The sequence below is a fragment of the Schistocerca cancellata genome, chromosome 3 (assembly GCF_023864275.1).
Source record: "Schistocerca cancellata isolate TAMUIC-IGC-003103 chromosome 3, iqSchCanc2.1, whole genome shotgun sequence".
NCBI classification, from domain to species: Eukaryota; Metazoa; Arthropoda; class Insecta; order Orthoptera; family Acrididae; genus Schistocerca; species Schistocerca cancellata.
Genome location: NC_064628.1, coordinates 451,205,705 through 451,229,674, shown reverse-complemented (window position 1 = coordinate 451,229,674; position 23,970 = coordinate 451,205,705). Strand labels below are relative to the sequence as shown.

General features: G+C 41.3%; 1 protein-coding gene across 1 annotated transcript in view; it reads right to left on the bottom strand.

The window, feature by feature from the left end:
- The window catches only part of LOC126176363 (regulating synaptic membrane exocytosis protein 2-like), a 165,519-nt gene that overhangs the window by 5,547 nt on the left and 136,002 nt on the right, over positions 1–23,970 (bottom strand). The window contains exons 9-10 of the mRNA XM_049923518.1: positions 6,490–6,610; positions 1,369–1,538 (exon numbers count right to left, since the gene is read on the bottom strand). Coding sequence (XP_049779475.1) covers positions 1,369–1,538; positions 6,490–6,610 — 291 coding nt within the window. The remainder of the gene's footprint in view (positions 1–1,368; positions 1,539–6,489; positions 6,611–23,970) is intronic.

The window sequence follows — 23,970 nt, the reverse complement described above, 5'->3', positions numbered from 1 at the left end:
ACCCGAGGACCACGCATTGGCTCGTACATCACAAGATAACGTGCACAGGCCCCGACTGGCAAAAGATCGGCAAGCAAATCGGTCGAGCAATTGAAAAGGAAACATTCTGTCATTCTAATTAAGCGATTGGTGAAAATCACAGAAAAGGTAAATCTAGATTACCAAATAGTGACGAACTGCCGCTGTACTCTTGAATGCATGCCCAGTGCCCTGTAAGTGCGACTCCTCACTGGTTATGTGCAAAGTATTTAGGAAATTAAAATAAGGTCATAGGTTAAGAAAAAAGAACTAATTTGTTGATGAATAGGAAATAGAAGAAAAGTAAAATGGTTTATACACGAACTATGCAAGACGTTATAGTTGTAAGTTAAGAATGTTAGTAGAAAAACTGAAATTAATGACATTAGGAGAAATTATCAGAAACAACAAACATGTTAAAGTATAATAAGCCACTCGAAGAAGTCACACATTTCAAACATTTGGGATGAAAGAGGCAGTGGTATCAACAGAAAATTAATATTACTGAGCGGACAAAAAGCCAGACAGGCAAAGACTCGAAAGGAAAAGAAATTTTATAGAACTGTGAGAGATACGACTGTACTGTATTGTTTGGAAACATGAAGCAGAAATAAAATTTATAAGTGCTCTCAAAACATGTAATCCCTTGGATGACACCACGAACAATGATGTAAGGGTATAACTACTTGTTAAGCCAATGTTAAACCAAATATCAGCAAATAAGTGACAGTGGCTGCAATCTAGACAGAGGATAGACGAAGGAAGGGTACCTTTAGCACGTATCGCATTCTGACACCTTGAGACAAAAATTAACACATAGTAACGAAGTACCTCATGGAACAAATCCTGGTAGATGATATGGTCCTGGAAGGTAAATGATGGTGAGGATGACCTAAGGTTCCATAGTTATTAAGAACTTTGCATATTGAATTCATATTTTACTTAGCGATTTTATATCAGAGAAATCCACGCAACTGGTAAGTGGTGTAGAATACGGGTCAACAGACGCTGTTTACAGCTACTACACTGCGATTTAAATTAGTGGGTATCTGAATTTTAAGTTCCAAATCGCGACGTTACCTTCACAAGATACTGTCTGCAGGTAGCCCACAGCGCTGGTGATTGAAAATGGCCTTCAAACTTTTATAGCCTACAAAAGCTTTTTGAAGTGAAAGTAGCAATACAAAAAGAGCCGAAAATGTCATACTACCATTGGTGTACTGCTGGCGGGAAGAGACTAGCCTGCTCGCTGTCAAATGACAACAAATTTAAGTCCGCACAGTAGAACTGCAGCGTGTGATGAATTGCCGTGGTACTGGAAGCTACGGAACCTGGTGCAGTGTGGCTTACCTGGTGGGTTCTCGCGGTCCTCGCTGCAGAAGTTGCGGGCGCTGACCACCTCGACCTCGAGCTGGCCCTTGGTCATCAGCAGGCCCAGGTAGACCTCGCCGTAGCGCGCCGACGTGAGGCGGTAGCCGCGCGGCTGGATCTGCCCGGGGCCCAGCTGCAGGTCCACCACGCTGCCAACAAGTGGGTCACAGGTTCCAGTGGCGGAACATTTCAAGTAGTTGAACATAATGTGTGGCCAAATTCCTGGAAGATGATTTCCAAGCTAGAGTACGTATGTTTTAAAGAGCAAACACAAACTCCACTATAAAATTACGAAGCTTGCTCAGTTATATTTTCTAAGTATTTGGTATAAAGGATCGATGGTTTCTACTGGCTCATTACAGAGTGATAACGTAATTATGACGTATTAGATTTTTTACAGCGATTATCTCCATTTCCGTGAAACGATCTTCACACAAGTAGGAAAAACCTGTGATATACAATCACCGTTCACAGCAACGCAAAATGAGCAAAACCCTCAGGTGCAGACGGACTGTGATGTGGTTGCCGACACTGTGGGAAAAACTCAGCATAGCGTCGTTGTACCACTCTTCTAATTCATTCAGCGAATCCATACACTACTTGCATACTGGCCAACTCTTCGTCAGTAAACCTACCCACACAGCTGTGTATCACCATTAAGGTGCAACTCACACGGAAAACAGACTGGTCACAGAATCGTGGTACTGGACGCAAGCTTGAGGGCGAAGAGTAAAGTGCGCTTTACTGTTGTCAATAACAGGTATCGTGAATGAATGGAGAAACTATTTTCTAGAAAAATCATAAGTGCAGACCGTCGATATTTGCACTATTGTGCAGACATTTTCAGTACAATAGAGGTACAAATGTAAATGGAGACAGAAATAGAGCCACCAGAGACTACGGAACCCTTGTCCAAAAATAGCAGATATCACTGAACGACTTCGGAAATTTCACTGGTGGACACCGCGGTACATACAAGTGGAGCACTGTCACGCGTTACACCTCTATACGCCAGTGCACAACTGTTACACACTGATCGACACTTTTGCTTGACTGTACTCCTACCACAGCATCACACTGACAACAGTTATTCACAGTATAATGTTTTTGAACAAACGACTGACCCCTTCATCTCTGATGCTGTATGTTGCTGCGCCACGAATAAGTACAGGCGTGGATTTGGGGAATTCTCGCAAGTTCTCGCTCAGTTATGGCTGGACGGCAGTAGTTAAGGGACTGATTGTCACGTCGGATGGCAGGCGCGGGCAGTGTTGATATTTTGCAAACGAGTCTGCGAGGCAGGTTTACGACACTGCTCGCAGTCTAGAAGCACGGCCTTGTGGGTTCTGTATACAAATGTGAAGTAATCAGGTCATCACAGGGCACCGACGTGCTGTGAAAAACCCATACGCTGTGTGTAATGGCTGAAACTGGCTGAGGAATGCTGACGTTTTAATTATCAAAGAGCACTCCACTTGTCCCACTACGTCAGAGGCGTAGGGAAATGACGTGTAAATAAGAGTCCAGAGACTCAAAGTCGGCAGTCGTGTCGCCATTCTATATGGGTCTAGAGCTGAAGAGAATGACGATTATTTAAGTTGCAGGCCAACCACGACGACCTTTAGGTGATGGATATCGGTTGCCAACCGCCCCCTGAAGCTGCCTCCAATCTCCGCTGCACGGACGTGTCATTGCTGTGGCGGGGCGCGTCACACCTTGGAGCTACGCCGGCGCTAGGAGCGAGAGGGCTGCTAGCCTGTGCTCTCTGAGTGACATCGTCCGGCGGACTGCAAGCTGTCGTCCACAGGGATGGGGCCGGAGCGCGAACTCGCGGCCTCCCGGGTGCAGAGCTGTCTGCGGGAACTGAACGAGCTGCCTGGGCGGATGGCCGGAGCTGGTAAGACTCACTACAATTATGGCGGTCGGCTGCTTCGCGTCGGCGCTCTACATAGAATCCACGAGTCGCGCTTGAGGAACAGTCAGCTATGTTCCGAGCTATCGGGCGCGGCTAACGCACGCGGCGGCTACGTAGCTGTGACGTGAATAGGAGCGCTAAGTACGCAAGGCTGGGCGACGGGGCGCCGACGCAGCAGATTCCGGCATTAGCACGGTGTACGGCGCCATCGCCGAGTTCAGTAGAAGGCCCTCTGTGTATCTTCAGTGTAATAAAGTCAATGATACACTTCTCTGTGTTCCTCTGCACGCTTCGGCATGAGTCATCCCTCTCTCAAAAACCGCAGCTCTGTGGCGTTCTGACATATTACAACCCCTGAGCTCAGGAGGTTGTAACCAAGTTACCGTAAAAACATAATTTGGAATTTTTTTTGAAACTATGTTTTTTATATTTCACCTTTTAAAATCCCACAGACAGATTTTTTTTCTGTCTCTTTTTTTTAAAACTGCAGTCTAGTTCACTGTAACAAAAGCTATGAAATTTTTGCAAAGTTTTGTTGTGCACAGAATGATATTCCAAGCTGGTGTGAAAAACTTTTAAAATGTTATCTGACCAGCACCAGCACCAGAGCTGAAGGCAGAGAAGGGTAATACGCAATATTTATAGTAGAATGACAATGAGAAAGAACATTGATATTGTATACCAACAATCTAAGCTGGCTGACCTAGATGTTGATGCGGCAGGGTGATCTCACAATGATTGTTACTGTATCACCACACGCACTGAAGTAACAACATGCAAGTTGTATGCAAGTAACAACACGTAAGTCCTATATAAGAGTGACTTTCATCTAACAACGCTGCAGAAATAGCTAATCTGAAAGCCTGAAGAGAAAAGTTGTGACACTGTGGCGCAGTGCAGGTCTAGAAAACTGGGCCACATTCAGTCACTCTTGCCATTCTTGTCATGGATGTCATTCATTCTCAGTTTGCAGCTAACCAAGCCTGAGGTGGGACCTGTGACACTCTATCCACGGTCTGTCTAGAAGTTTTCGGTTACCATGCAACAGCCGGCCCGCCCTGAAGAAATTGGTTGCCAAGGGTTGCTGATGAGAAGACTTGGGTTTATCCTACCACTATTCCTGTGGAGCCCTAGCTGACGGTACCTGGTGAGTTGCCAAACTGCCATCATCACAGGGAGGTGTAGTAGCTGCCGCCCGCCCCTACCCCCCACACCCCCTGCCCTCCGACCTGCCTGCATCTATGAACAAACACGGACGTCGCTGGGTGTTCTCTCGTTGAGAGGCCGTGACGTAACTGTTGATAACTATGGCCACTTTGTGCACAGCTGCTGGATACCTCTCGTGGGACACGATGTTCGACGTGAACGAGAGCACCCTGGTAACCAGTTAGCCCAGCTGCTGGCTACCAGGCAATGTCCACACTGTGTTCTGTCAGCAGACTCCTGTGACGTAGCTGCCCAGTGCGTCGTGCTCACCGTCGCCTCAGCAGCCGAGACTGCGAGTCACACAGAGGTCAGCACATACCAGTGTAGCTATCGTCCTTCTGCTCGCCTGGCACTGTCAGCCGTGAAACAAGGTAAGTGTGTATCCGTGAATAACAAATGAATATTCCGTTAAAAATTTCTTAGTAGCCCCTCTGGGATTTCGACAGATCCTTATTGCGGCTCAGCTTCAAGCAATCCTGGCAGTCCTGCCGACAGTGACGATCTGTCGAAAGTCCGGAGACGCTAGTAAGACATTTTTATCAGAATATACATTTATTATTCACGGATACAGGCTTATCTTGTTTCATGGCTGACAGTGCTAGGAGAGCAGAAGGCCACACCTCCAGCCCTCTTTAGTAGGTATTTATTTGTATTTTTCATAATATTGCAGAAATTGCTGTCTAATACAAACTTTATTAGTATCGTCGACAGGAAATTATTTGTGTGCCATTTATGCCTTCTTCTCTGGCGTAACTACTTGAATCCCACTCTGTTCAACATCGTGTACATCTTTCCACAACATTTTGCTTGCATTCTCCATCGCCATTTCCTTAGCGCTGTCAGTAACTCGTATGGTGGTAAGAGCCATCGTGTTTGCCTGCGGAGCCCGTATCTCTGCAGTCACTTTACGTGGCATAAACTGCGAGCTGGCACTACTCTGAACTGTAACGTGACTCTACCTAGTCACGTGAGCGTGTCGTTCCTGGTACGATTGGATCTAAGGTTAAGTTTCTCGAATAATACCAAGACTGCAAATGTGTCCCTGCAAGCAAACAAAAAATAAATTATGTAACTTTATTTTTTCGATATTACATTTTAAACTTCATGATTCCTACTTGTATTGCTGACATGCAAATCGCGCGCGCTACACACACACACACACACACACACACACACACACACACACACATATATATATATATATATATATATATATATATACCGGGTGATCAAAAAGTCAGTATAAATTTGAAAAGTTAGTAAACCATGGAATAATGTAGATAGAGAGGTAAAAATTGACTAACATGCTTGGAATGACATGGGGTTTTATTAGAACCCCATATTGCTAGACGCGTGAAAGATCTCTTGCACTCGTCGTTTGGGGATGATCGTGTGCTCAGCAGCCACTTTCGTCATGCCTGGCCTCCCAGTTCTCCACACCTCAGTCCGTGCAATTATTGGCTTTGGGGTTACCTGAAGTCGCAAATGTATCGTGATCGACCGACATCTCTAGGGATGCTGAAAGACAACATCCGACGCCAATGCCTCACCATAACTCCGGAAATGCTTTACAGTGCTGTTCACAACATTATTCCTCGACTACAGCTATTGTTGAGGAATGATGGTGGACATATTGAGCATTTCCTGTAAAGAACATCATCTTTGCTTTGTCTTACTTTGTTATGCTAATTATTGCTATTCTGATCAGATGAAGCGCCATCTGTGGGACATTTTTTGAACTTTTGTATTTTTTTGGTTCTAATAAAACCCCATGTCATTCCAAGCATGTGTGTCAATTTGTACCTCTCTATCTACACTATTCCGTGATTTATTCAGTTTTCAAATTTATACTGACTTTTTGATCACCCGGTATATATACAAAAGCGCGTGTGGGCACACATTGACACGCTTGCTCCTGAACATGCCGAGCTGTTGTGCAAACCCAGCAGCTGGGCGGACAGGCGGCAGCAGCGACTCACCCCCAGCGGTCCTCCTCGTCCGAGGGGCTGCCCGCAGACGCCTGGGGCAGCGACGCCGGCAGCTCGCCCACCACCATCGACTCCCGCCTGCTGCCCCCTACAACGGCACACACACCAACGTCTGCAACGTGTCCACGTCACACTGCGGGCAACATACTCTCAGCACTGCCAAGCCTAAGTCTGGTGGATCATCAGCCATCCTTAACTCAAATCGGAAGTAGACTTAAGTCTACATCCACATGATTACACTGCAGTTCACATGTAAATGAACCTTCCTGGCGGGTCAGAACTGTAAGTCGGGCCGAGACTTAGCTGCAAAGTGAAAATTTCTTTCTGGAAACATCACAGTTAAGTGTTTGGCTCTCGGTTCATACAACTACTTTTGGACTATTTATGTACAACAATCTCAAATAGCACGTGGTAAAACTGAAGACCTAAATATTTCCTTGCGAGCTCCGACTTCTTTTATTTTATTACGACCATCATCTCCCCATGTGTACGTGGGAGTAAACATAATATTTCGGCATTAAGAGGAGAAAGTTGGTGCTTTAAATTTCCTGAAAAGATCTCACTGCAGCAAAAAGTGCCTCTGCTTTAACGATTTTCATCTCATATTGCTTCTGATATCCGTGACAATGTCTCCCCTACTTCACGATAACAGAAAACGAACTGCCTTCATCTGAAATTATCCGGTGCCCCCCGTCAATCCTATCTGGTAAGGATCTCATACTACGTGGCAGCACTCTAGCGAGGGTGGAAAAGTGTAGCGCAGAATGTCTTTTTAGCAGATTTGTTGCGTCTTGTAAACGTTCCGCCTATAAAATGCAGTCTTTTGTCCGCTTTTCGTGAAACATTTTCTGTATTATGATAACTATTTAGGTTGATCGCAACTATATATATCTAATATAAATATGTGTGATAGTATAATCATACGTAATGGATTTTTTAGTGCTGATGTGGAGGACCTCACATTTTTTGGTATTCAGGGTCAGTCAATCGACACGATTCGCACTATGCAAATATTTTGTGTAAATCAGTTTGTAATTAGTTTTGATTTTCTGATAATATTGATAGATGGCAAACGACAGCATCATCTGCAAACAGTGTGCTTGGGTTGTCCTCGAAATAGGTAATGATATTGGGAAAGAAAGACATGCACTCAAATTTTTACCGATATTTCGATAGTGATGTTATTATCAACTGATCGATACCAACCATACAAACACAGTACTGAAACATACCCACTAAAGTTATCACATTGGATCTGATCTGCAAAAATGCCTTTACCACACCTGACTTGCACCGTCTCGACAGCAACGCTACTCAGTCGCTGATGAAATTGTACATTACTGTAGCTGTGTTTTGACTTCCTTGTTAATAGATACCATGAAATCCAACATTGAGCTAGTCTAATTCAGTATTACCCTGTACATAACATTTCATTTTAGAAATCATATTGTTTGTGGCGACAAATGGTTCAAATGGCTCTGAGCACTATGGCACTTAACAATTGAGGTCATCAGTCCCCTAGTACTTAGAACTACTTAAACCTAACTAACCTAAGGACATCACACACATCCATGCCCGAGGCAGGATTCGAACCTGCGACCGTAGCGGTCGCGCGGTTCCAGACTAAAGCGCCTAGAACCACTCGGCCACACTGGCCGGCTGTGGCGACAAATAAAACGGCGCACTGCGTATCCAGTGGGCGTCGCTGGAGACATCCGACGTATGCAGGATATAACGAAAGGATACCGACAACTTCGAGGTATTGTAGAGAGTGTCTTGCAAAAAGTTAAAGGAAAAACCATGTCCGAAAGAAGTCATCCGACGAAGGTACAGAGCATCGAAATCCGCTGGTCCACCACCTCGGCAGACAACGTTTATACGTTTGCGTAACACAAACGAAACTTCTCCCAATGAGCTTGACATAATTCAGAGCGAACCCGTCCATGCTGCGCGTATCACAGAGGCGACTGCGATGTGCAGTCGCTTCAGTGTACAAACGCAGGTTTGCTTTACAGAAGTGGTGGGCTTGCGGTAGGTGTTGATTCCTGTAACTTTGCGCTCTGCAGTTTCATTGGATGACATTTCCAAATATAGATTCCTACCCTCAATTTGTTGCCCAAGACTGCAACGTGGGATTAGCCGAGCGGTTTAAGATGCTGCAGTCATGCACTGTGTGGCTGGTCCCGGCGGAGGTTCGAGTCCTCCCTCGGGCATGGGTGTGTGTGTTTGTCCTTAGGATAATTTGGGTTAAGTAGTGTGTAAGTTTATGGACTGATGACCTTAGCAGTTAAGTCCCGTAAGATTTCACACACATTTTTGTTGTTGCCCAAGACACGTTCTACTACACTGTCAATTTTATCGGTATCATTTTGTTACACCCTTATATTTCCGTTGTTGAAAATCATTTTGTATCTAATACATGCGTCAGTTAATTTTTTGTTCAGCAACTAAAATTTGATCTGAATGCCAGTAAGCATAAAACTATTTTATCGAATGCGCTGAGAATAACATTGAGTCTCTATTTCTAAACATCTCGTCCCGACTATTTCACGAAAACTTAAGAAACAATGCTGAGATACTTCGGTATGCTGTTTTACAATGCGTGGCCGTGATGGCCTAGCGGGTAGAGCACCAGACTCAGGTTGAAAGCTGGGTAGATGCTGGGATTTTTCCTAGTTGCAGTCCCTCGAGGATGGCCCCATTCCATTCAGCCAGCTATTCCCGGGCGATGGCCTACAGACAGGCAAACAGACTGGCTCTCGGCTTGCGCCACTGACTTATTTTATTATTGTCTACTGAAAGTGATTTTTAAGTAAAAGTTATGTTGGAACAATAGAAACGTATAAATCTTTATTAGAATTTCCATCATAAGCAGTATTTTGTACTTGAAAACTTCGAGGAAATTGCAAATTTGTGGTAAGGTCTTTTGGGACCAAACTTCTGAGGCCGTTGGTCCCTAAGCTTACACACTGCCTAATCCAACTTAAACCAAGGACAAAAGACACACCCATGGCCGGGGGAGGACTCGAACCTCCGACGAGGGGAGCTGCGCGATCTGAGGTAAGGCGCCCCCAAGACCGTGCGGCTGCCCCGCGCGACAAAATCTTTGACCATGTGCTGTGAGAGAGAGGCCAATTAGAGCTTTACTCTAGGCCAGTGGTCGTCAAAAATTTTTTCTAAAGAGCTAGTTCTGACATAGGGAGGCGGCACATCGGGTCGCATACGCTACTGGCCATTAAAATTGATACATAAAGTATAAATGCAGATGATAAACGAGTATTCATCGGACAAACATATTATACTAGAACTGACATGTGATTACATTTTCACGCAATTTGGGTGCATAGATCCTGAGACATCAGTACCCAGACAACCACCTCTGGCCGTAATAACGGCCTTGATACGCCAGGGCATTGAGTCAAACAGAGCTTGGATGGCGTGTACAGGTACAGCTGCCCATGCAGCTTCAACACGATACCACAGTTCATCAAGAGAAGTGACTGGCGTATTGTGACGAGCCAGTTGCTCGACCACCATTGACCAGACGTTTTCAATTGGTGCAAGATTTGGAGAATGCGCTGGCCAGGGCATCAGTCGAACATTTTATGTATCCAGAAAGGCCCGTACGCGACCTGCAGCATGCGGTCATGCATTATCCTGCTGAAATGTGGGGTTTCGCAGGGATCGAATGAAGGGTGGAGCGACGGGTCGTAACACATCTGAAATGTAACGTCCACTGTTCAAAGTGCCGTCAATGCGAACAAGAGGTGACCGAGATGTGTAACCAATGGCACCCCATACCATCACGCCGGGTGATACGCCAGTATGGCGATGACGAATACACGCTTCCAATGTGCGTTCACCGCCATGTCGCCAAAAACGGATGCGACCATCACGATGCTGTAAACAGAACCTGGATTCATCCGAAAAATTACGTTTTGCCATTCGTGCACCCAGGTTCGTCGTTGAGTACACCATCGCAGGCGCTCCTGTCAGTGATGCAGCGTCAAAGGTAACCTCAGCCATGGTCTTCGAGCTGACAGTCCATGCTACTGCAGAGGTCGTCGAACTGTTCGTGCAGATGGTTGTTGTGTTTCAAACGTCCCCATCTGTTGACTCAGGGATCGAGACGTGGCTGCACGATCCGTTACAGCCATGCGAATAAGATGCCTGTCATGTCTACTGTTAGTGATACGAGGCCGTTGGGATCCAGCACGGCGTTCCGTATTACCCTCCTGAAACCACCGATTCCACTTTCTGCTAGCAGTCATTGGATCTCGACCAACGCGAGCAGCAATGTTGCGATACGATAAACCGCAATCGTGATAGGCTACAATCCGACCTTTATCAGAGTCGGAAACGTGATGGTACGCATTTCTCCTCTTTACACGAGGCATCACAACAACGTTTCACCAGGCAACGCCGGTCACCTGCTGTTTGTGTATGAGAAATCGGTTGGAAACTTTCCTCATGTCAGCACGTTGTAGGTGTCGCCACCGGCACCAACCTTGTGTGAATGCTCTGAAAACCTAATCATTTGCATATCACAGCATCTTCTTCCTGCCGGTTAAATTTCGCGTCAGTAGCACGTCATCTTCGTTGTGTAGCAATTTTAACGGCCAGTAGTGTATGTACCGATCTTATTATTAACTGGTAACCTACATAAATTAATACACTATGAGCCCCCAATGGAGAAGCAATGTAGCACGGGCGCAATAAATTGGCCGCTGGTCCGCAAGTATTGATCGTTAAAAGTCAGCACCATTCAGAACACTTTGTGCGACTCTTCTGTTTCGTTACTACTGTCCTCAGCTACTCCGAAGTTGTGACACTGTAACTCGATGCCGAAGCGTTGTTGTGTTATTTGCGTAAGAAGATTATTAATTGATTAACACTTTGACTGCCGGCTAAGTAAGCCTTGCCGTTCCTTAGAATCCCGTACATTTTTATCATTTTTCAATATATTTTTACTAAGAACACAAGCCAACATCTAACTCCGATAATAACGTTTTATGAAAGCCTGAAACTTGCTGTGCTTCTTCTGGATTACGCTTATAAATTGTTAAACGTTCCTTTCACATAGGACAATTTTTTAGCAAGGTTTCTTGCACATGGTTATTTCTCACTCGCTGCACTGCTATGCAGTGTATTTTCTTGCAGCCTATTCATGTTGACCTACAGCAAGTGAAAAGTATGGTTTATGGTTCAGAAAATGAGGGAACATCAGGAAAGAACGCAATGTTTAAACTAACGCATTACGCAGTCAAAACGAGAGATACTCACTTGAAATTTGACACACTTTTTCCTGCACAGAGTTAGAATCGTCATGTGAATCGTCGATGTCGTCATCCTCACTGCCATTTTCAACAAATTATTGCTCCAATTCACGCAACATTTCGTCGACCGTAAGACATCGCGACCGTGTCCTCCGTTTCTATACGGTCTGAACGAACAGCTGCCGCCCTCCAGCAGTTTAACTTCATACCTCAAACGGCCCATTTTAGAAACTGCATTCCTCTCGCTAAACAGTGAAGACGGATCGAGCCCGTCAATGTACATCGTTTCAAATTCAAACTGGAAGAAACTGTACATCGTCACTTCTCAGGACCGGCAATCTTCGAAATTTTCACGACCCGCCAGTTGACGAGATTAGCAGTAATTGTATGAGATTTAAATCCATTGTGCAGTATGGGACACGATGCTGCTCTAAGGTATTTGGAGTCATCTTGAATTGATCTTTAACATACATGAAATATTGTGTAAACATCACTATACTCCCACAACTCATTTCCAGCAAATAGTGAGTCCAGCCAACTGTTTTACGGAGCTCATGTCTCGCTCTCTGCGACAGACTACGAGAGTATAGTTTTCTTCATCTGGTAGCGCCACAGACTTCCTGACTTCTTACAGCGAATATCTGATTGGCCCCAATTGTGTTGTCAAAAACTTCATTATTATTCATCGGAGATTTACATTATGGTCTTATGTCTGACTTGTGGATTGTTATAATAATTAATATACTTCATTAACTGTGAAAATCTTCACCGCGATGTAATAATCTGTTGTCATAATGAAGCTCTAGTGAATTTCTGAAATAGTAACAGTAGATAAGTGAGTTATATACAAGAATAAAAATGCAACTTTTTTATCATTAAGTTTTGTAGAAAACTCTGTCAGTTGCATAACAGATTTTAACTAAATGAAACATGCACAGAATTTTCAGGCACTATATATAGAACAATCGTGCAGGTTAACCAACGAATTGCATTAATATAGAAACGATTGTGGCAACAAAGAGTCCTCTGTTCTAGGTGTGTCTGGTGTACCCACATAAAACACCAGCATTCATTCTACCGAAACACAACGAAATAAAAAGGGGTAGGGCGAAAAATATATGAAAAAATAATAAAACAACAAAACCTTTATTTCGATAGATCAGAAAGTATTCAGTAATCCAAACTCTGTATATCAATTAAAGTTAGTTTGCCTGATGGTCACGAATCGCATTATCTTGTATGACTCTGCGGAAAGCTGTGCGTTTTTATTTTGTTTCCCATTCATTTCTCGTCACCATAAAAATTCCAAAGCTCAGAATTAAAATGGCTGAGTTAATGAGGTGGATAAATCCGAATAATTACACTTTGTCTATTAATGTCGTCAGAGGAATAATGCCAGTGCGGCAGTAAAATTTCCTCTGCTAATGTTTAGCCTTTACTTTTGTAGACTCATATCATTCTGGAAGTCTCTAATTTCTAATATATGTTAAAAATCTGCACTTCTGCAAGCAAGAATAAAATTATTTACTAAACTTCATACAGAGTCACTCAGAAGAGTTATATTCTGGTTAGATGGATCGTGAGAAAGCTCTCACTAAACGACGTATAGTCTCAGTTCATAGCTGTAATAATTACGGAGATGTCGATATCAACTTTTACAAGTGTAACTACAGTAATTTCTGTTGCTAATATCTTAATTCTAAGTACTAGTTTCGAAGTAATAACAATTTTCAGAATGCAGAGTTTATGTGTTTTGAACACGAAACCGATTGTTACTTTGTGCTCAAGTTCGTGATTTCATATCCCATTATGAAACTATATCACTTCGGTAAAGGAGGAAAAAGAGCGCTGCACCACCGCGATACCGGTATAAAAGCGCCGTAGATTAGATTAGATTAGATTCACTTTCATTCCAATTGATCCGTAGTGAGGAGGTCCTCCAGGACGTAGAATATGTCAGAAAAACAATAACACATGACAAATATCTACAACTGAGACAAATAAGCTAATGTACCCTCCACAGGTCCCAAGTGGAATGTGCGTCACTCTTTTTAATGAACAATTTATGAAAGAATCATTTTACAAACACTAATGCACTGAATTTAATATGAAAAAAGTTTTTTTTATTTATGAGGTAATAAACATGTAATAGTACTACTATAATACTTATTTACAATGAACACATTACTGCACTGAAATGGTGCGGAAGTTAGATTGTACTTACACACACACACACACACACACACACACACACACACACACTTATTTACAATGAACACATTACCGCACGGAAATTGTGCCGAAGTCTTCTCTTAAACTGAATTTCATAGGTTGTTAAGCTTTTTATGGCTGCTGGCAAGTTATTGAAAATGTGTGTTCCCGAATAATGCACACCGTTTGTACAAGAGTAAGTGATTTTAAATCCTTGTGAAGATTATTCTTATTTTTAGTATTGATTCCATGTATTGAGCTGTTGGTTTGAAAAAGTGATATATTTTTAATCACAAATTTAATTAAGGAATAAATATATTTGGAAGCAGTAGCTGGTATCCCTAGTTCCCTAAACAGGCTTCTGCAGGATGTTCTTGAGTTCACACCACATATAACTCTCACTGCACGTTTTTGCGCCCAGGAAACTTTAGCTTGGCTTGATGAATTACCCCAAAAAGTAATCCCATATGACATTATGGACTGAAAGTAAGCATAGTATGCCAGCTTTTTCATTTTATATCCCCTGTGTCTGACACAATTCGCATTGCAAATAGAGATCAGTTAAGACGCTTCAGCAGTTCAGTGTTGTGCTTCTCCCAGTTGAATTTATTATCAAGCTGTAATCCCAAGAATTTAACACTGTCCACTTCTTCTTTCTGATTGTCATTGTATGTTAGGCATACACTCGTGGGACACCCCTTACAAGTTCTGAACTGCATGTAGTGTGTTTTTTCAAAGTTTAGTGACAAAGAATTGCCTAGGAACTAGTGATTAATGTCCACAAATATTTTATTAGCCAATCTTTCTAAGACTACACTTGATTTGCTATTTATTGCAATGTTTGTATCATCGCCAAATAAAACGAACTTGGCATCTGGTAATGTTACTGATGAAAGGTCATTGATATAGTCATTGATATACACAAGAAAAAGTAAGAGCCCTAAAATGGAACCTTGTTGGACCCCACATGTAATTTATTAGTTCTCAGTTGGATGATGCCTGGTAGCTTAATACATGTCTCTTTCCTAACAACACCCTTTGTTTCCTATCAGAGATATAAGATTTGGACCATTTTCCAGCATTTCCTGTTACACCATAATATTCTAATTTACTTAAAAGGATATTGTGATTTACACAGTCAAATGCCTTTGACTGATCACAAAATATACCAGTTGCCTGCAATTTTTTGTTTAATTAATTAAGCACATTTCCACTGTAAGTGTAGATAGTCTTCTTAGTATCAGAACCCTTTAGAAATCCGAACTGCGACTTTGACAGTATGTTATCTGAAATAAGATGGTTATAAAGCCGATTGTGCATTACTTTTTCTAAAATTTTTGAGAATGCTGGCAAAAGTGAAATTGGACGGAAATTTGATGGCATTTCTTTATCTCCCTTCTTAAACAGTGGCTTAACTTCAACATATTTCAACTATTCAGGAAATATTCCACTGATAAACGACTTGTTACGCAGATAGCTTAATATGTTACTTAACTAAGAATCACACTCTTTAATTAACTTTGTTGATATTCATCATACCCACTAGATATTTTTGATTTTAAAGATAGTATGATGGAAATTATTTCTGCTGGGGTAGTGAGGGTCAAATTCATATTATGGAAGTTACTTGAAATGTCTGGTCTGCGGTATTCCATAGCATCATCTACAGAACCTGACAACCCCATCTTTTCAGTAACAGTTATAAAATGTTTGTTAAAAAGTTCTGCAACACTACACACATTTGTCACCAATGTATCATTTACTCTTAATGCTATTTGTCCCTCTTCATGCCTGGTTCTACCAGTCTACTCCTTCACAATATCCCATATTGTCTTTATTTTGTTATCTGATATGACTATCTTTTCCTTGTAATATATGTGCTTTGATGTCTATATTACAATCTTTAATATTTTGCCGTATTTCTTGTAATGTGCTATAGCATCAACATCAGAACTGTTTCTGATTGAAAATACAGTTTCGTTTTTGTTTTACAAGATACCCCTATTCCTTGAGTAACCCATGGCTTCTTTGTAGAATTTGCTCTAACCTTGGTTAGTTTTAGGGGAAAACAGTGTTCAAATAAGGTAAGCACTTTATTAGCAAAAGTGTTACATTTTTCGTTCACGCCTTGAGCACTGTAAGTATCGTTCCAATGAATGTCTCTGAGGACTGTCCTAAAATAATCAATTTTTGGCTTATTGATTACCCTCTTGAGCTCAGATTTAACAGATTTTATATCCTTTTCAGTATTAACATTTAACAGAAGGAACTTCATGTCATTGTCTGAGTGGCCATTGACTACTGGTTTTGTAATATAATTTTGTTCATTGGACTTTTCCATTAAGACATTATTAATGGCTGTTTGTGAGCAATTGGCTACCCTAGAGGGGAACTTCACAGCGGGAATTAATTTGAATGATAGTGTTACTAACTGAAATAAGTTCTTATTGAGAGAGTCGTTAAGGAAATCTACATTGAAATCACCAGCAACCACTATTTCTTTGTTTTTGGTTGTTAAATGGGCTAGTACAGCTTCAAGGTGGTTTACGAACAGATTAAACTTACCTGCAGATGCTCGATATACACTTAATATTATGAAGGACTTTTTGTAAAATTCTGCTTCTGTTGCACATGCTTCCATATGCTGTTCTAAACAAAATTTATGAATGTCTATGTTCTTAAATTTATGACAGTTCCTGATGAATGTGGCAACTCCTTCTTTCTCAATTTCTGCCGTAGAGGAAATGTAGCTTTAATTCTGTTTGTTCGTCCACTTGTGTTGATCGCTGATTGGTCTGAACAAATTAATGTCTTCCATAAACCAAGACAGGCTACATACGCTACTTCAGATACAAAGAATACAGAAGGACAGAAGGAAAGAGAAGAGTGCAACGTCGATTCCAAACAAGAATGGAAGTTCAACGACGGTGCAAGAAATTGCTTTTGGAGTACTATGAAGAAAATAGGAACAAGTCTTCAATGAGCAGACCGAACGAAAAAGATGTTATGGTACCTGTTGGTCAGAACACACATGTCAGCTACAGAGATATGGCGCGTGCCTCTGGAATATTATAAACCGTTCAGGAAATACTGTGAGGTTAACAGATAATCTGAATCTCCCTACACTTGCCTGTTTCCGCACGGCCTAGCTTTATGTTGTTTGTTAAGGATGACCTCTTAGTGCTGGTATCTACATACTTTCGAGCACTGAAGTCTTAAATACCGTGGTGGAGGGCCCAGTTTTGTTGGACTAAGATACAGACACCTTAGTTCATGATGCATGGAGTGTTTTCCGTTCGCGACTAACTGGAGTGGATTTATCTGTCTAATCACTAAGTAAATAAAAAGAAAAAGAGTTCCCTAGACGCGCCAATGGGGCCCTACTACCGCCATGTCATCATCTGCCAATGGCTTCATCAGATGCAGTATGCAGGAGCATCTGTACATTACATTCCTTGAACTTGGAACTGCTGTTAACTGCTCGAGTAGCTGCGTAGTTGGCCTCAAGAAGATGAGTGCACCCTTACCAGTCCTGAAACCAAGGGAAAACGCTTAGCAGTAGCTGGAATCGAACCCGGGTCTCCTGCAATGTAGTCATCCTCGCTGACCAATTTTTTTCATCTCATTTTGTTTGTAATTGTTCGTTGCGTATGGTCGGAACGGACGTCCCATGGCACCCGTTCAAGTTCATACTTGATCCATTCACTCAGGTCTTTTAATTACAGAGGGCAGCTAACTGTCTGACCGAACACACTGACACACTGAGATACCTTGCCGTCTACGTAAAGAAAATGAAAAAAAAGCGACTCAGCTGCAGAGGTGGACAATTATTAGAGTACATATATGCAAGTATCTAATTCCTTACGATAAGATAAAATTGTTTACTAGCAGCCTCCAAACGAAATTTTCGTCGGACAGCATTTTGGAAAATGGCGTACAGTATCGTTGCGAAATTTCTCTGCAAAACTTCCTGTTCATTATGTCAGTCCTTCCATTCTCACTTTCAATGTTTGTCTCCATTTACTACGATTCCATCTTCACTCTTCTCTATCTGTTCTGAAAATAATAAATGTTAACAAAACTGTGTGGTATAACTAAACACGACCATCACAATGACGATTCCGACAGCGTTGCCTTGTCCTGGGGTGTATTACCAGACTGTGCTCGGTGAATGACAGACTCCACTGTCAACGCAGGCCACGACTGACCAACATCATAACCATCATCACATCATGAAATCTACGTCTCTTGCTTAATCTTACTGTCCATTGTTCATGTAACCGTGCTTCGTTGCCGGTCTAAGTTTGGATTAATCTTAGACCGTCTTGTGAAAGTTACTAGCCGCGGTAGTGTGTCTCTTATATTTCTTTACGACAAAGTCTCAGCCCATTCTGAAGATTACAATTGATGTATGATTCTTTTACTGACGGCCATGTCCTACAACGTACCCGGGTTGCGCCTACTAAGTCTTCATTGTACCGTTTCTGTGTTGTTGTTCTTTACATTAAATATACGCTGTTATTTGGACAGAAAACAAGGAAAACCCGAGAACTTTTAGTGCCAAGTAGTATACTCGTAGTTAGGTTATAATCAACACAAACGTCATAGGCCTATCGTGTTTGGTCTCAAACTGTAAGAGATTATCCTCAACTTTTGAAATGGAGGACATGAAGGAGGAATCAAGTGCAGAACTGGCCTCAGGTCTTTGTATTTTATTAAGTATGGTCCATGTTAAATAAATTATATCCTCGGCGACGGACCCTACTACAATTAACTTTCCATCAGAATCTTTCTACATAATTTAGTGCCATTACCAGTATGTTACACGAGAGGATTCACTTACTTTGTGAGATTCATGTGAAAAACGAATGCCGATTTGACAGAAAAGGTCAACTTGCGCTTGCGCAGTACCTTGTAAAGAACAGCCAGGAGATTTCATCGTCACTTGTCACGAAAATATGTAGCCAGTTACTGAGCTATACTTCGATTAATTATTGAGTAGGTTCCAAGTGACAGTTCTGCCTTTTTTGGACAAACTGGAACACAGTTTTAGCAGTGAGAATCCAATGTACACTCGTTTTGTTCATTAATTATCGTCGGTGCAAATGAAATTTTGGGAGCGCTTATGGCAAAACACATCCTTAGGCTTGGCAGTGAGAGTCATTCATTTGAGTATTCAATTTTTCTAGTATCAACGTTCGATTAAAGTACTGGAAGCATGACACATCCTTAACGACTTAAAAATAAATGTTTCTAATTGAACAGACAATGACACTGACTTACCACGACACTGTTGATCAGGATCACGTTTAGCACGAGCTGAGCTGTATAATGATTCACGCTATAGTTACAGATTCATGCCATAATGATAGTTGCAAGCAGATAAACTATTTGATCTGATGCTTCACTGTTGAAGTGTACAAATTGCTGATACTCAAATACGAATTTACATTCCCGGAGCTTACTAACCTCCCAAGAAGAAATCGATTCTAGAACATGTACTTTGCATCATTTGTAAATCCAATATCTCACAGAATTCTCACGTATTATCTCTAATGAAAATGTTGTTTTCAGAATGGTTGGGATTCCTTTCAAGCATTTAGATATGAATTGTTCGTTTTCAATAATCAGCTAGTTCTATTGACGTAACAAGACATTTAAATGAAAAGAGACAGGAACAGCTTTCTTGAAATTGATGCAGGTATTTTCAAAACTGATATCCATTTCTTATGAATGCTTTATGTTTACTGTAAAAAGTCAAGAAAATCATGCAGAAATTATTTATAAAAGTAATTATACATAGAATGATTTATATTATATTTAATGAATTATGTACAAAAATTAAAAAACGAAAATGCAAACCCAACTCTTATTTGGAAAACAGTTATATGCCTGGGACAAATATACCACCACAAAGTCCGATCTATTCGAAAATAAAGACTACAGACAGACCAAAATAGGAATCAAATTTAAATATTTTACCTCAAACATTACATTCTTATACTTAATTTACCCGATTTTTAAGGAAGAATGATGATAAAGTAATTCAGAATATTTTGTGTGAAGAGCGCTTTAATTAATTCAGGTAAAAATTAATTGAGCTAAAAATTCGCAAGACGGTCTTTACCAGAGTTTTATGGCGGGCACTCAACTTAGTTGTTGCGCTGCTAACCAATTAAAAGTTGGGCGTACATGCTGGCTACGCAGTTGATAACGGGAAGGGCGGGTGACCGAGCACAAACAGAGGCCAAGAAGGAAGGACATATTTAAGGAAACAGGGAGACAGACAGAAGGAGAGAAGGCAGACAGGCACACACAGAAAGACAGACAGAAAAGCAGATGGGAAAGATACAGTAAGGAAAGTCTTACACAGAGAGAGAGAAAGAGCTTACCATGGTAACGTGCTACACTTTGTCCGCTGTTGATACAGAAGGTGTAGGAAAGAAGAAAAATAATTATATTACAAGAAGGCAAGTGAAGAGAAAAAAGAAATGTGAAAAATACAATTAAAATATCTTGCAGTTATTCGTCTTGCAAAAGAAAGATATGCATACGCTAATTTTATAGACAAATTTAAATTCAGAGCATATCTTCTGCCATAATTTCCTTGCAAAACAAAATTGCATACACTAGAGCTGTAGACGCAGTACAGTTCAGCACGGCCAGTTTCTACAATACAATACAAGAAAAGGAAAAAAAAATCAATAAGATATAATCTACCAAACAATGTTCATGTTATAGGAATGGAAGTTATTCGCAATACAAGACTGAAAACCATTCGTTGAAACCACATATTATGTGTCTATTGTACTATCCTTATTTCGAAATTTCCTGCTTTCGGCTGATGTTCAGCAGGTTGATTATTGTAGAATTTAGCATCGCGAGCACAAGATAATGGCTAAATGAATTATTTGTAGAATACAGCCTTTCATTTCTTGCATCTACTTTTGTAAAGAATACAAGGAAGATGATTTGAAGGAAGATTTACAGAGAGAGTGTATGACAGAATGCAGGCTGCAAGTGGGAAGATATCATGCAGAGTTACAGAAATCTGAAGTAAGCTTTTAAAGAAAGGATCACTATTATTTCATTGGAATGTTAGTTATTTTTTGTTAAATATGTTTACTACTTAAAAATTAGATTGGTGCGTCCACGTCTATGACAACCACATCGAGGAACGCAACATACGCTATAAACACTGACACCTATGAAAGTTAAAAATTTAGATTTGACAACTGCTTTCGCGAATTGATTGTGAGATAGTGGTGCTTTTTCAAAATTACTGCCGCTTTTATTGGGTAACATTGATACTGGAGACGGAAGTGGTATGTTGTACCAGGCAATGAAATCGTGTACAAAAGTTGCTTTCGCGACAAGCCATGCCAATGCAATTGTTCATCACAGAATGTCTGCTTCGTGTTCTGATGCGTGTGAGCTCCGATGCAGTTCATAGCAGAAACTGGTCTAGAATACAAATTAAACTACGTTCAAGAGGCAACACACTGTGTTCGTGTCTGAAGAAACATCAGTCGTTGTAGCGATACAAAAGTACTACGTATTCGATGCTTACCTTCACATATGTGTAAATGCAGTGCTGACATGCATCTTTTGTGCCAACTCTCACAACAGTGCAACAGAATACAACAGTGAAGCTTACATATCCTTGCAGCTGAGTTAATCTACTATAAAACCGGTGATTTTTCAGTCAAGACACAAGCATGGGTGCATATAAATTTCAACAGTAGCTTTCTGAAAAGTTCAACACAACAAAAATCTGCGCCCAAGCTGTTAAGGTTCCATAACGGTAATATCTTAGAGAAACAGAGGAAGGAATTTGTACCCGCAAAGCTTAATATTCGAAGCTATATAATTCTCAGCACCTGGACCATTCTGTCATACATGCTAATAAAATTTATTTTTAATTGAAGGAAAATACCTTCGGTATTTTATTGAGGGTTGTATGCAGCTGAGTATTGGCATACCCCATTAAATAAGCACCTAGTAACGCCCAGTATTTCAGCTGCACTAAATTATCTGTATTGTCTGTGTATTATTGAAAATACTGGTTATTAGCGTTCAAGTGTCTTGACAAATTGCCTAATGTGAAGCGTACGACTCAACTTGCAAGATGCTGTTGCGTGGACAGCGGATCTCAAACTCCGGACCGCTTTACGTCTGCACCGTACTGAACACAAGAGCTGTCACTGATCCAAAGCAACAGAGCAACCAGAAATGCTTGTAACGGTTCTTTTCAAAGCAAACCAAAATTACTACCGTAAGCAGTAGTCATATTTTAGAAATCAACACTGATAACGTATCAAGTAACATTGTTTTTTAACTGAATTAACTAATGACAGTTCATCGTCAAAGTTATAATACACATTTAAATAATGAAAACACTGACGAAAATTAGGGAGCATCTCTAAAGGTACAAAATCATATGAAATTTTGTTCCATATGAGCAAGACCATACCAAAGACTCAAAGAAAGACGTTACTGATTTTAAGAAGCTCTGTTTTAAAAGATAAATGACGAAGAAGTCGTCAAGAAAGAGTTAAGGAGTCTAAGTTTGTCTTACATTGTAAGCTATACGATATCATTGTCCCAAGTGATTCGCCGTCTGCATTTACTTACTTCATTTTAACTGTCGTCATGTAGTATAGTAGCGTGTAGTCAGCAGCCAGCGAACTAGGAAGAATGGGACCGACAGAGGAAAATGACATCGAAGCTAAACTGCCAAGCGGTCCAAATCCTTACATTTTTCTAGGAGGAAAGTACTTAGTTCTTCCTCAGTGACACTAAGATATTTTCTCTAAGTTATACAAGCAAGTTTGGACGGCTTCCTGTCATTAGATGTGACAGCGGAAGAGCATGAGGGAAGCTGCACCGGAAAAGTGGATAGTAAATTGCGAGGAACAACAGAACATTAAAAAAGATTTGTGGGAGCTATTACGGATGCAGCTATACGATACATATCAAGGAGAGTAAGACAAAGCGTTGGCTGATTCAGCTGGCTATAGGTATATCAAAAAATAATTCATACAAATGACAGGAAACGAATACCAGAGCAACTAAGTGGAAGAAGGATACAACGGTAGTTTGATTTGTCATCTAATCTGAACATCTCACACACTAACAGGAAGGCGTGGACACTAATAAGAAAAGTATGTTCTGCATCTTACGACTGCGGTCAAAATTAGAAGAACGTCAGTGACTTAGTGACGTGGAAGCAATATTCAACAGTAGGGAAGTCTTCTGATGCGTAAGCATCATTTGGGACATACTCCAATTCGCGTAAGCCTTCGTAGCAGTATTTTTTTCCCCATGAGTTTTCTCCTGTGCCTCATCTCAGAGCAGAACTCGCACCTAACGTCCTCAGCTGTTTGTCGGATGTATTCCAATACCCCCCTTCCGCAACAGTTTCTTTCCTCTACAGCTCCCTCAAACACCACCAATGTTATTTCTTGACATCTTAACACATGCCTTATAATCCAGTCCTTCTATTCAGTTTTTTCCCAACGTACTAGGTCTACAAAATTACTTCTGCCGTTTTTTCTCGAAGTTCGGGGCTTTATTGTGAAAAACGTACAAAAAATTATGATTCATAGTATTGCCCATCACTGGCCACTACATTCTCTCATCTTTCTGACAGCATACGAATACCGTGGCGGAAGAACTGGGCGTCTTTTGTGGGGATCCATGAATCGATTCAATCTTGCAGTTGTTCATATGATCGGAAGTGCTGGTCAGCCAGACTGTATGCCACTGATCGAAAAAGGTGGTAGTCAGGGAGAGTACAACGTATGGAGAATACGGCGGGAGGGATAGGACTTCTCATTTCAACGATTCCATGTATGTTTTGACGTGTTTTGCGACATGGCGTCGAGCACTGACCTGCTGCAAAATTACCTTTACGTGTCTATCGCTGTATTGTGGCCGTTTGTGTTTCAGTGCCGGGCTCGAACGCACCAGTTGCTTTCGATAA